We start from the raw sequence: 14922 nt of genomic DNA on the forward strand, positions 1-14922 counted from the left end.
CCTGAAATGAAAAACTGAGTGATATACACCCAGTCATCCACAAAAGGGTGATTAGCTAGCTATGTGTGTTATTGCGCTAGAAACAACATGATCTCCCAAGCTAAGAAGAAGAATATTAATAAAGTTACTAGAACTAGAGAATGACAGAAGATGAGAAAACCATAAGTCAGCTGCAAAGAAAGGGACAATATAATTTCAACTGTGAACCACTGAAGCTCAGATCCTAAGTGCGTTTTTAGCAAGAACTTCAGAGCTAGAGGAACAGACTGTAATTAGACCTCAAGGACAACTATCACGCTAGACTTACAAGGAATATCTTATATCCAAAGGTCACTTATCACACTAASTACAATCAAATGGCAAGTAAAAATAGTCAGTTTAAAAAGTATGTTCTCTACTTTTAGAAAAATAAATTAGTAAAAAAAAAAGTAAACAATAGAGAACTATTTTTGTTAACATGTAAAAGTGTAATTTTTACATATTCAAAAATGTAATGACTAAGGTCACATAGATTTTGCTCCCTCCTTCCTCCACTCCTACCTTACCTAATACCAACTCCTTTACAGAAAAGAATAGACACTTTCAACTTTCATTTTGAATGTTGAATATTCTCAGAATTTTTTTTTTCTCACACAGACTAAACAGAGGAAACCAAGGCACAGGCACTAAATGAAATAGCATTAGAGAAAAATCATACCAAATTTAGAAGAAATACAGATAAACTTGTGTATACATACAGTTGTTCACAGAGAATCAGATAAGCCTGCATTCAATAGATTTTTAAATATACATTGAGATATTTTCTGCACAGTTTTTTTGTGATCAACAACAAAAAAAGATGACAGGTGCAGAGTTTACCTTCTCCCCTTCCTTTTTTACCACTATCCATTAAACTTCCTCCTCTTTCTGTTAAAGATAATTCACAGCTGCTTTAGACATATGCACCAAAGTTCTTTCAGATCTTCAGCCTTCTTTCCACTCCCTGATCACCATAAAATAAAAATATTCCAGAWTATAGACTGGGTACACATTTAAAAAAAGTGCTAAAAAACTATGTAGAGTGTACTAACTACAAATTACTCACTTTCCTCAGTATTAGAAAAACTGTTCAAGTATCAGGTTAATATCAGATATGTTACCCAAACTACTGTAGTAGCAAACTTCTGTAATCATATGAATAAGGCACTTCTAAGTTTGAGATGCTGAATTAAACTTATCTTTAAATACTGACTTGACAATGCCTACTCCACCACAATGCTACAACATAGGTTAACTATATCCATTTCCATCCAATAACATACCTGAATTTCTTTTAAATCTAAAGTTCTTATCTTTTTAAATCCTTGATAGAAATAACTATTCAACATACCAAAAAAGTATGTATCACTAATTTAAGGTAAAATTTTGATGCTTAAATCTAATTTGCTAAATTTGTTTTCCTTCTTTCCCCAGAACTTATAATTACAAACAAAACACATCCCAATTACAAAACAAAGGAATTAACAAACTTCTCAACACTTGTTTCCTTGAGGGAGGTRTGGGGGTGAAGAAATACAATCAAGCTACTGGCATCTGCCAGACACTTAGCATAAATTTTTGACCATAAAAGCAATCTCAACCAAATTTGACAAAGGTCTGCAAGTTTAAGGGATACTGCATTCTTGTGAATGAAAATACAGAGCTACTCAAAAGAGTAAGGGGAAAAAAAACAGCTGTAACTAATCCTCTAACCATCCCCCTAAAAAAAACAGTCATCAGCTGGTTATTCAGTATTTGCATAATTCCTCAGAGCCAGCACAAAAATCAGAGGACTGAATAGTTTTAATTTAGTATTCCAAAGTATAGTACAGATACGTTGCAAGAGCATGAGCCACCATATATTCATCAAACAGCACTTACAAGCTACAACTTCACCAGAATAGACAAATCTATTAGCTGATCCTTTTTCCAGGCAAACACCATGCAAGCTCTCTCTTTGGATCTCATTCTATTCATTACCATACATTTTTCCTATCCCCTCTCCCTCATCTTCTCCAGCAAGCATCTTTCTATTATACTAAATTAAGGCAGCATGCAGCAAAACAGCAGAAGCCAACTCTGAAAAGTTGAATGCAATTTAAGAATTCTCATCTTTCAAAACTGATGCCATCCCAGAGTTTCTAACGTGCTAGGTCACGTCTGATCTTGGTTAAAATGCTGCGTTTAGAATGGCCACAGCCTTCTATTTAAGCCAACAATTATCTTTATTAAGAGCATCTTATAACTCTCACCTTCATGAGGAAGATATGCCTCAACAGCTACTTTCAAGAAGAACAGTTCTGTGTGAATATTCAAATACAGTCAAATCATGATTATCAGTGAATAATTTACCCAGGTTTCATATTAACAGTTTCACAACTGGAAGGACACTGGAGCTGGTTCTGCCCAGAAGTTATCTAGATGAATCAGCATCTAGACAACCTCTTACCGTCTTAGACGCACCACCACAAACAACTGTGCCAGCTCACTGGTCAGTTCAGGTCCAAACAGAGCACTGCCACTTGCACACAGAGCAAAGCCTAAGCTACTACGCTGTCTGAACTCACACTGCCCCCCTAAAGTGTTAGCTCTGCTGTTTCAGCACAGTACATCCAGAATCATGAGCATCATGCAAACACATCTGTAGCCATAGGTCAAAATTCGCAAATACTGAATCAAAGCAGTACCATCTAGCAATGCAAATTTGATCTGGACTAGGTAAGAGCATGAAATGCACAGTTCACGCTGGGTTACGCCAATGGTGGGAGAACAAGCAGTATCACATCCAGCATACAGTTACAGAGGCACGGACAAAGAAGAGTACAAAGCTACCAAAAAAAAAATAAACATTTAAAAAGAATGAGTTTGCACCAGTTTAATACTGTGTGATAGGCAAATAGCTGTTTTGATCAAACACTGATAAGAAATTGAGCTAAGATCAGCTTGTTGATGATCTGGCTGCAAAGGGAATCAAAGAGGGGCAAAAGTTCATGTTGCTCTGGCTCCGGAGTCCTATTTTAACTCAGTTTTGTAAATTGCTTTCAGCTCCAAGCCAAGATGTTATAAAGGGCAAAATGTAATCTTCCCAGAATTAATACAACATTGTTTTATCTCTTCTTTCAACATAATATCCAGTTCAGTTTAAGAAGTATTTCATAAAATCATAGAATTGGTAAGGTTGGAAGGGATCTCTGGAGATCATCTAGTCCAACCCTCAAACAAGTGGCCAATACAGGGATCAAATCCACGACCTTGACATTATTAGCACCATGCTCTAACCAACAATAAAAACAGGTCTGCTTGACATTATCAAAATGTACAGAAGCTTACACTAGGGAGTGAAGAATCAGACTACTGACCTTAAGTATTTTGACAGCGACTGCTCTAAGTTTTTTAAGCAATCAGTTCAGGATTGGACAATGACCGCATAAAACCGCAATTCCTAGCATATCACTAATTACTCCAATGTAATACTCAAAGCTAGGGCTGCCACAATCAATGCTCAAATTACTGCTCTAATAAAGAATTGCTTACCTTCAGTTTAAAATGGAATACTTATTTACAATTTTTCTAATAATATATTAACTTTGAAAATAATTCATCACAACTTGAATGATTCTTGTTTTCAGTGATTCTTCTCTAAACATTCCATCACTAAACTTTTTATAAATAATAATTTTAAAGCAAAAATACAAAACTTACAAAATAGTTAGCTAAACTTTAAGTAGAACAAATATTTAATTAYACCAACAAGGTTCCAAAAGCTAAAGAAGTTTTCTATTAGTCTTAATTATAAGTTGCAAGAAATGTAAGAATTAAAGTAACTACTCCAGGAAGCACTCAAAATTTCAAGAGAGAATCTGGTAAATTAGTTTASATATACTACTTCGCATACTATGAATCAGTTACAAAAAACAGTAATTTCTCCTGACATAAACAGAAAAAAGACCAAAGCCCATGACTGCAACTACCTTGGCCAAAAGAAAGCAACAGATTTCCAGTAGATTTATAGCAGAAGTGCCTGATGATGTTATCCTACCTTTTAGGGTCAAAATTTGAGAAGGGCAAATATGATAAGTTTCTTACAAAATATATTTGAGCCTCTTGTTTCCAAGGAAATAAGAAARATAAACTGGTCAAGGGTTATTATACTAAATGGAGCTTCAGGCAGTTCCTCTGGAAGCCAAAGAAAAGAACTTGAGGAGTATCTGAACTCCAAGACATTATTTTTGATCAAAACAGACACAAGCAATCCTCATTTTAAAAGGAGAATAAAATACTGAAAAAGGACAGGCAAACGGAAAAGCTGCATTAAGATTCTCTCTCAACTTCCAAACATATGCTTSTCAAATTCTACTGTCACTTTTGCTAAGATATTCTGTATTTAATAATTCACTGAAATACATGGTGTTTTCAGTAATTTACTGGCTAGTGCCTAATTACGTAATTTTTTTCTGAAGGCAAGAAGATCAAAAGAAATGAGAGAGAAATGAAGGCAACGTGTATGGTCAATACTCATAACTCCAAGGCAGTAAGTTCCATGGTGAGCATTCCCTCGCTAGTCAGAAAATACATTTACAGACACCATTAAGATGTAAACGAATATTTTAGGAGTCAAAGATCAGCAAGTGCGTACAATTAAAAGTCTAACTAGGTCTGAACACAACTTACAAAGCCAACTGTGTGGAAAGATTGAGACTGACACTGCTATTAAAACTTCTTCCAAATAGTGACGAAAATCAAGCTCTGTTTTGATCAGCTTGATCAGCTTGTATCTTTTTAAATATTATTTCAGGAGATAAAACATTGAGATTTATGATAACTACTCTGGTAAAAGCTTCATTTCATCAAAGAGCATTAGGGGAAAAAAAATGTAAAGTAGCCACAGTGTATTCCTAACTCCAAAAGGATTCAGATACTGGCCACTGTAGCAAAGAACATGGTCTGGCCACTGCCAGTAAACAGATCAAAACCAACCACCCCTAACCTAAGTAAAAGAACTTGATTTTATTGAGCTTTTTCTCACTGCAGAATTTCTTCTGAAATTCCATTGCTTCCTGAAGCTGGGGATAAGTAGGTAACTAAAAATTATCTCAAGTCTACCCTAAATCAATTTTGGACAAGCAAATACAGGTGATGAAGTGAGCTCACAGTCTCCAGTATTATCCTCTACTTGTTTCACAGCAAAAGAAGGAAAACGAAAATTCTTCAGAATGCTTAATCATACCTTCAGAGAAGCTTAAACTAGGGAAATTAATATAAGACTGTTGTGTCAACTGACGACCACTAGTCTACAATGCAATTTCATTATATCACTTCAGTCACCTGGTGTCATGGTCAGAAAACAGTGGCATAAAATGTATAAGCAGCCTTTTATGAACAGACAAGTTCCCAAATTCCTGATTAGATTTTGATATTCTGGCCCCTGTAGTGCTTCTCTGGAGTTGTTCTCTCTTGCAAATATGCCCACTGTCCATCTCTATCACTGCTCATAGCTTCTCCAAGCAGAAAACATACAAGTGAAAGTACTGTCAGTTTTGTTGATGCCCACAGAGTTCAGAATGAAAACGGATCACTAGGTTTGCAAAATGCAGGGACAGACAGCAGAAGACAAAACCGAAAAATACCAGCATTTCAGTTCACCTCCTCACTTAAGAAATACTTTCACTAGTTGTAAAAACAAAAGATTTTGTATTTTAATTTAAATTAGAATGACTTTAGTAGCACATATCACAGATTAACAAACGGGTAACTGACTGCTTCCTGAAAATGGAATTAAGTTCTCAACGAAAAAGATATCTCAAAACCAGGTCAAGACGTGCACAGTAAAAATAAAGACAATGAATATGGCACAACATAAGACACACTAATATCATGCAACTTCTACATTTCTTGTACTGGTGATTATATTTATATAATTAATTGACTAACAGACTATCTTAAGAAAAATCTACTTGCAACTAAAATGTGGGAAGTCTGCTCTTGTAAGTAGACAAATACTTCAAGTTTTGCAAGCACCAGGTTTCACATAAAATGCAAAATCCATCTTTCTAGCAAAAATAAACAAAAACTTTTCCAAAGACTGCAGAAAGCTCCAGTGCTTCAATTATCTTCATGAGTCTGGCAAAAAGGCAACAGTATGTAATCATCCTCACCAGCTCATCACCACAGCAAGTATGGAAGGAGCAAATTTTCAGCTATGAGGGAATCCATATACATATGGAACACATACATACCACTGTTAGGTACAGTACAGTTGTTTGATGGCTTCTCGGCTAACATATTTAAGATCACTACGTCCTGCCTCCCTTCAGTTTTCATCCTAAACTTTACCCTATTTCTTTATACAATTACATAGATTTAAAAACTCTTAAGTGGAAGTAAATTAATAAAACTGTGCAATGAATTAGAGATTTCTTGAATCTATTAAAGTAATAAGCAAAAAAAAAAAAAAAAAAAAAAAAAAAAAAAAAAAAAACACCACACACACATCCACAGCCTTTGCCACTCAATTCCTATTCTTGTATGGGAAATAATCTGCTGTGTGGATGTAGCTCTAAGGATTGTGCCTCAACTGCCATGTGCTTTCAAAGTTTTAATTACAGACTTACTATAAATTAGCTAAAAGGTGCTTTTTCCACCAAGACTTTCTGACACATTTCAGCTTCTTCAACCAGTTATTCCAACACTAAGTCTCCCAGAGGAGTTCTATATACACATATACAAGTACACAGAGACAAACAGGGTAAGTATTTCCTCTTCAATTATCTGAAAAAAGCTGTAAATGCATTTGCATCAAATTTCCTCAAGAAACTCAACTCCCACCAAACACATTAGATCTGGAAAATTCCAAAACTCAATAAAATTACAATCAGCAGGATAGTGAAGTGCTAAGAAAAAACAGAGATTGACAGTTATATGTCCATGTTCAGCATTCAGATTACAGATCAATTCACATACAAGAAAAGGAACCTAGTAAAAAGAATGGCTTCTAATCTCTTCTCATATTAGATTTTAGAAACTGTCAATTTGTTAYACAGAATGAAGAGAAAAAAAGTTAGCACAATATACACTTAAACAACAGAAATTAAATAGCCACAACTATGTTTAATTACAGTATGCTATYAGTATAAGCAGCATTCAGTAATGAACAGTTACTTGCTTCTGAAGATAGCAAGATTATTCTTCAAGTTGTCACAGCACCATGATCAGTGCAAATGCATAGCCTAGCCTGCAAAAATCCTTACTTAATAACCACCTGAGCCAGTGGTGAATCTAATGGACACGCTACATTTAAAAACAAAATGATTTTTTTTTTAATGCAAGTATATCGCAAAAGCCTTTCCATACAAACATACAGAATCCCTCTCCCCCCCCCCCCCACTTCCAGCTCTCCTTAGTACAGTAGGAGACTTAACAGGACTTATGCAATGCTGAAAGCACCACGACAGCATTGTAGCACTATCACCATCCACAGGCAACTTTGACTGTGGTATTACTCATCTTTTTTCAACCAGACTTGAACAGTGGTCAAGCRAATACATGAAAGAAAGCAAATCTGCCTATCATGGAAGTCTGTTAAAGAATTAACGTGGAAAAGTGAAGGCACAGAACTATACCCAGAGCAATAGTGAGGAATAAAGCAAGGTGGAGGACACAAGAAAAAACAGAAAGATCTGAAAGAACAGAATCTGAAAGAACAGAAAGAAAAGTGAGAACAGAAACAGAAATGAAAAAAACATGAGCACAGAAACCTAACAGAAGTGTTGCAAGAAAGGTAAGGTACAGGACTGAGTATTTAGTTCCATCATACTCTAAGTAGAAAATACAGGAATAGAAACAAGGATATAAACATTACTTTCCCCTTCCAACCTCTAAAATGCCAAATTACAGTCTGTTCATCACTAGCCCACAGAACATAATTCCWAAAAGCAAGATCTGCCTTTGTCAGTATTGTCTCTATGTCTCAATATTAGCTGAGCACAGGAAGGCAGAAGCAAAGTAACATGGAAAAATCAAAGTTGTAAGGAATGCAAGTGAAAAAAATGGTATTAACAATTGACAGATATTTTACTGTTTAACAAAAAAAATCAAAAAGGAATTCTACAAACTAACAGGACTCTCCTGATGCTGTATAAATCCCTCCACGTAAGGCAAAACCCTTGGTCCTCTAAAAGCCAAGGCAACTCCTTAAAGTCAAGCAGAGGGAAATAGGGCCAGTGTCTGCTCTCCAAGGTACTGCCCCTTCAACCAGAGCATGAAATTTCTAGCCCAGACATCATCTTACCAGCAATGCCCCAACTCTGTCACCTGAGCACAAAAGGAAAATTAACACAGCCAGTCTCCCCCTCAAACTGACACTGACAACATCCAGAATAGCCTGACACACGTCATCTTGGACATGTCTCAGGAATTGCTTGGGACTTCCCTAACTTGAAGGCTATCCTTACAAAGGAAAAGCCATACAGCACAAGAAGATTTGAAAATATATATATATATATATATTTTTTTTTTTTCTTTAACAGAAAGTTTTCCAACAGAGGGTATGAGTTGACTTCACGTTCTACACTATCCAAATATTTTTTGGAAGTCATATAAAGGATTTTTTTTCTTTCTTTCTTGAATTTAAATAAAAGTATTTATCTAACTAAGCAGGGATATAACTGCAGAGGCTGTGCAGGCCCCTTACTAGGAAGGCAGAGAGCATCTACAGCATGAAGGTTGAGAACTGCTACCATAAATGAAGAAATGACTTACTGGATGTTATAACACATACTTATCCAAGATAAGATTTCACTATATACAAAGAGAAAGATCTTAGTAAATGTCAATTGCCCATAACTTGCAACAAAACTCAGCAGAATAGAATTTACATAACTTATCTTCAGCATCAGTGATTAAGCAGCTGGAATAATGAGAAAGAACCAATCTTTAACAGTATGAACAGGACATTTCAGGACAAAATCCCCCCCCTTTTTTTTTTGATCACATCGAATAACATGCACCAGAACAGTCACAGAAGTAAAATTTGAAGTATCTTTCTAATAATGGAAGTCCTTTAGCTACTAAAGTCACAAAGTTTAAAGATAAACTGCTTTATAGCTACAAAAAACAAGTTAAAACACTATCTTATTCTCTCTTCCCTTTTGCTCTAGAAAGATCACAATTGAGAGAGGAGATTGGGAGGTTCCTCCTCCCAATTTTAYTCCTCTGGGTATTCCAAATCATTTGGACTGGCACTTCACAATGTCCATGACTACTACAGTTTGGGAAATATTACTATAAAGGAAAAGTAATCTTCATTCTCCTTTAAGTCTGGCTGCTCATCGCCTTAAAGAAAAAGGATCAAAGACAAAAGTAAACATAAAACATCACTAAATTTGAACTCTATGAGCAACTGAGCTTTTTTTCCATCAACAGCAGAGATTGAAGAATTAGGTTAATGTAAAAAGTTGGAGAGTTACCCCAATAACTCCTCTCTAGAATCTCTGCAAAGGTTCTGAACRCGAAAATACCACAGAAATGGAATGAAAACACCTGAGACTGGGGGATGGGAGGGAAGGAAGGACATGCAACAGAGACTGTCTTACAGGTCTACATGAGAGTCAAAGGACACCAGGGACAGTCAAATAATCAATACTGATTCTTACAGGCAACCACTGAGCAAACGACAGTACCTCTTGAACACTTGTATTAATTATGTAATATTTTTAATATTCATATTATAAAATAGGCTCCATACCTATTCCAAATAATACTGGAATATTTACAACACAAAATATTCCTCCCTTCCAGAGCCTAGAGTGAACTGAATGCTGCAGTGTTTCAAAATACTTAGATTTCTGATCTACCTCAAGATAAACATAGTTTTACTACACCTCTATGTCTATTTTTAATATTTTCTACATCCCAGAATTATGCAACAGTAAGTAATGTCAAGCTTCTTAAACATCCAGATGAAAGGCTATTTTCAAACTATACAATTACTAAAACAATCAAGTATCTCAAGTGTTTTGTGGACTTGATCATATTGGAAGAAGTTCTGCAGGCCATCTGACAGTATTAAGGGATAGAAAACTAATAGTATTAGYCTACGTCCAATCTTGTTGTGCTCACGTAAATTGTACTTTTTTAATATAAACCTTTACACAAATTTTAAGAGAAAACATGATAAAATAGCCTAAAGGCTAGTGTAATAACATAACACCTAGAAGCTTCTATCGATCAATGTGCACTGATTTTATACAGTTTCAGAGCAGCTAGAAAAAAAATATTTTGGATTAAAAAGGTAATCATTGAATAAAGTTAAGCAGAATGCTGGGCAGAAAAACTTCAGTCTCAGAAATAAAGAACTGGGAAAAACCTATGCCCACTTAAGTTATCTAAAAGACATGACCGTGGCTTTGTACTAAAACCTATTTTCCCCATCTTGTAGTATTTTGCTTACAAATTGTATAAAATAAATAAATAACATAAAAAAAAGAAAATCCAAAGCAAATCTAAAACAAGACCATCTACGAAGCTTTAAGTCAACATGCATCAACACCAGTTGCAGTCCCAGAGGGAAGTCTCTCTTCAGCCAAGCCAGTCAAGYGCAGCTGATTCAGAACCAGCCTGAGAACTACAAGTATGCCTACGTACAACTTGTAAAGGTTTTGCAGGTTTTGCATCTTCCTTAGAGATTATACAGGAGTTCAAAGGTCTAAACCACAACTGGTTTCAATCAAAAGATCACTGATCTCAAAATCTATCATGGAGCATCACAKACTCTTATACTTTTAGGTGAAGGTTGTCTACATGTCCAGTGATAACATGATCAGCTAGAAACCACTTACTCTRGTCTCTAGTGTGACACAGTGACCTGCAAAATTACTAGTATAAAAGACTTCAGACAGAAAAAGCAAGGTTTGTATTACATTTATGTATCTTCTAACTTACTTTAGGTAACTAGTTTTGCTAGTAYCTACCAACTATCCTGATCAGGGCCTCTGGACAACACACTAGTGTAAATATTACTAAAGAACAAACAAAACTTAATATAATCCCTCCTCAAATGACAAAAACTGGCATCCAAAGGAACCAAGGAATGTACAGCATCTTAATATCAGGGTTCATTTCAGGACACAAAATGCTGTAAATTAACATAAAAGCATTCAATGTTCTCCACATATTTTTCTGTGGAAAGCAAACACATTTTAAGGCGCTCCTCTAAAAACATATTCTGATGGCATAACTAAGCCTTTTGTAAATAAGTGCCCTGATCCTGAAAAGTAAACAATGATGTCTTCCTATCTTTCTTTATTCAAGGCTATTAAAARTGTGTATGCTGAGGAAGATTAAATCAGAAATCATATCAGTTGATATATAGGCTTTATTCTTATTAAATGCCTACTTAGAAAAACATATGTGATGCTAAAATACCTAGAGCACTCAAAAAGAAATTAGACTGTTCTCTCTGACTGAACAATAGATTATCTTAAAATGAAAAAAAAACCCAAAGAAGTACAAAAAACAAACAAACAAAAAACCCACACTGCTTTGAAACCTGGCATTTCATTGAGCAAATTGTGTTTTACTGAGTTCCCAGGCCAAGTCATAACTTCAAGCTGCTACCTCTTCTCAAGAAATTACAGCCTCAAGAACAGGGAATTTTCTGTGTTTTATAGCTGTATCAAATGCTGAAAACAAAGATGTTGCAAGAAAAAACAACATAGGTTCTTCTGTCCACAAAACGTAGCCTGTTTGTCCTGCTTAAGTAGAGTAATGACATTTTGTAGGTAGATCGATCCGGAGCTTTTGTCAACAAATACTTTTTTAAACTACAGGTTTTCAGTTCCACAAGAACTGTACCTGTATTCACTAGAACTAGGCTCATTGACTACTTGTTACAAAATCAGGCTAAGGACCAGGGATCTTGTAATGAGTTTGGGGAAGACTTACCTCTGAGCCTACCCCAAAGGTATGCCTGACAAAGGCTCCAGTTCTGCAAATTGTTACGAGTGTGATTAATATTCTAATAATTTACAGCAGGACTAATGCACTTATAAAAAYAAGCCTGGCTGTTTACAGAATCATTACGTTTCATCCTTCTGTCCTCCATAAACTGGAAACTTCTTCTGAGTAAAGTGGGACCTTCCCATGTGCTCTTTTCAAAACAAAATATTATCAGTTATATGACAGGTCACTTACCGAACTGACTAACAACTTTTACCAAATAATTATTTTGTAAATACCAGGGTAAACAAAGACAAAAGGTAGCAGGCATTGTGCATGATGTCTAGTTTATCGAGAAATTTCTGAAACAACCTAAATGATGTTTCCTGGACCTCTTTCAAAACACTGTTTCAGTAGTTTCAGTAAAGAAGCAATCCCAAATGCTCAGCGGGCAGAAAAGGAAACTGCTGGCAGTCTCTGGCTCACACATACTGGGCATGACCTCATCCTTTACTACCACTTTTCATTTTTGCTGCAGTGTTTTAAAAAATAAGGCTTGGTATTATTTTTGTACATTAAGTATTAATCAAGAATACAAAGAATACAACTTGAAGTTGTAAAAGGAATTAAAGTACATCTCCCTTATAACTCAGTCTCATACAAGAAGAATGTAGGTGGCACGTGTAATACACCATCATATGCTTTAGTATCCAAACACACACAAAAAACATTGATTTTTATTTCAAGTGTCCTTGCTTCTCTGGGAGCAAGACTAAAACTAATGTTATTTGACCAGCATTTCTGGAAGTTAATTATATAGCAAAAGTGATGCATAATTTCCCTAATAAATTTAACTACCATAGCCAACTTTCCTTTTCATAAATAGCAGGCTTATATCAWTAAATTGTACAGAACTATTAAGTTATACATAGCCTAGTTATCAAAAATGCAATGTTAAAGTGATATAAAGTATTGCTATATCTGCAGGGGAAGATCTAATTGCCTAAATCCYAATTACTTTAAAATTGTTTCAAAACTAAATTCATAATGGAAATTTAGAGATTTTTTGATAAATCAAGTTTAGTGCTARGTTTTTCTTCCACTGGATCATACCAGTCGTGATTAAGTTTAAATAAGGATAATTTATCAGTCCATCATAACCAAGCAAAGCTCTCTTCCAACAGCTGTCATCAGTACACTGTTGATAATGGTAGGTTCAAAATAGGACCAAGTTTAAACAAGCATAGTCTGTAGCACTGATATATTCCCCAACCTCTCCGTTGAGAAAAATACGATATACACGCTAAAATTAGGTAAACATCACAACTGTTCAAAATAAGATGCTAAGATTACAAGCTTAGCCACATTTGGCAAACGATTTTCTTAACAATCCAACAGTTCGCTAATGTTAGCCTTTTAATTTGATTTATTCCTGCCTCCAGGGTCTCCTGGAAGTTAATTCTACATATTTCTTCTTGTTTTTCAAATAAAGTAATGATCATCACTAATCACCATCTTTCTCCAGCAAGGCCAATACTCAACTACTGCTATATACTACTAACACAGTATCACTGGTATATTTCAGCAAAGAACAACTCATGCAATTAGGCCTCACAAAAGTTTTTTAAAAATCCTATTCGAATACCGTTCTAAGAAACATTCCGCGTTCCGCTTCAGTAGAACATGGTTTGTCTCTAAACAGAACATAGCACGCAACCAGGAAAATGTTTACAAATTTAAGATTTTAGATAGCTAATCTTCCCACTAATCACAAACTGCAACAGATAAGTTTATTAAACCCCTCAGCATCTGTAATAATCATGTTTTTTAGTCGTTGTTCATGAAGCAGTGCACACAGAGAACCCTCCAAGAGAGGGGGAAGGTACCTTGCCTGACACGGAGCACCGAGGACAGGTTCCTGGAGATGCACGAGGCCTACTGCACAGGGGAGCAGGAGCAGCGTGGTGCCCAACATGAGAATGGATTTTGGAGGGGGGGGAGAGGAAGGGGGGAAATACCTGCTCTATTAACCCTCCTCCCCCCCCCGGGGGGGTGTTTAGGTAACACCTGTAAAGGGGAAACTTGGGGAGGAAGCAGACCACTACGCGGAGAGACGCGCGCCGCGGCTCCTTCCCCGCCGCAGCCCGGCCTCGCGGCGCCCAGGCAGGCTCTGCCGGCCGCCGGCTCCCTGGCAGCCAAGCAGCCGCTTTTGCGAATCGGTACCGAAAGCCACCTCCGCCGTCCCTGTCCCCCCCCCCCCGACACACAGCACAGCGCGGAGCAGTGAGGGGGCGGACGGGGGGGGGGGCAGGATCACTCAGAGCCGCCTCGCCTGCTTAAAAGCGACCCAGCCCAGGCCCGGCCTCCAGCTGCTCGGCAGCCAGCGGAGCCGCTCGCAGGCACCTCCTCAGCCGGGCCAGAGCCAGCTAGGCCCCGGCGCGGCTGCCCGGGGATGCGCGGCGAGGAGCGGGCTGCCGGCTCACGTCCCCGCGGGGAGGGCGGAGGGGGGCTGCCGGGCAGGCCCCGGCCCCGATCCCCCTTTCCCTAGGCCACAAGTCGCCCGGCCCCGGCAGGGAGGGGGGAGGAAGCAGCAAAGCAGGGCAGGCTCTGCCTATATTGCCGCCCCACGGAGAGCGGTAACCGCACCAGCGGCGCGCAGGAGGCCCGAGCCAGGCGGCGAGCGAGGAAAGGGAAGGGAAAGGAAGGGAAGGGGGGGGATGAAGCAGGGTTATAGCCCAGCCCGTGCAGAGGAGGGTACGTGGGGTCCCGGCCCGGGGCGAGGAGTGTTGGGGGGAGGGTAGTGGGGGAGGGTGGCCGCACTTACTCTCATTTAACACCTCCAGCAGCTCGGCGCAGCTCTCACACATTGTTCATTAACAGCAGCAGCCGCCGCCGCCGCCTCCTCCCGACCATTGATTGATCCACTCGGTGCTGCTGATTGATGATTGATGGGGGCCGGGGCGGGGGTCA

The 14922-nt window shown here is 37.8% G+C and overlaps 1 protein-coding gene across 6 annotated transcripts in view; it reads right to left on the minus strand.

The window, feature by feature from the left end:
• The window catches only part of USP34 (ubiquitin specific peptidase 34), a 147806-nt gene extending 132894 nt beyond the window's left edge, over positions 1–14912 (minus strand). For all 6 annotated transcript variants that reach the window (XM_085299152.1, XM_085299153.1, XM_085299154.1 and 3 more), the window contains exon 1: positions 14777–14912. In XM_085299152.1, coding sequence (XP_085155278.1) covers positions 14777–14819 — 43 coding nt within the window. In that variant the 5' untranslated portion in view covers positions 14820–14912. The remainder of the gene's footprint in view (positions 1–14776) is intronic.
• Between the last annotated feature and the right edge of the window lie 10 nt (positions 14913–14922).

The sequence above is a fragment of the Rhea americana genome, unplaced genomic scaffold (genome assembly GCF_003343005.1).
Source record: "Rhea americana isolate MKP2758 unplaced genomic scaffold, rheAme1 scaffold_146, whole genome shotgun sequence".
NCBI classification, from domain to species: domain Eukaryota; kingdom Metazoa; phylum Chordata; class Aves; order Rheiformes; family Rheidae; genus Rhea; species Rhea americana.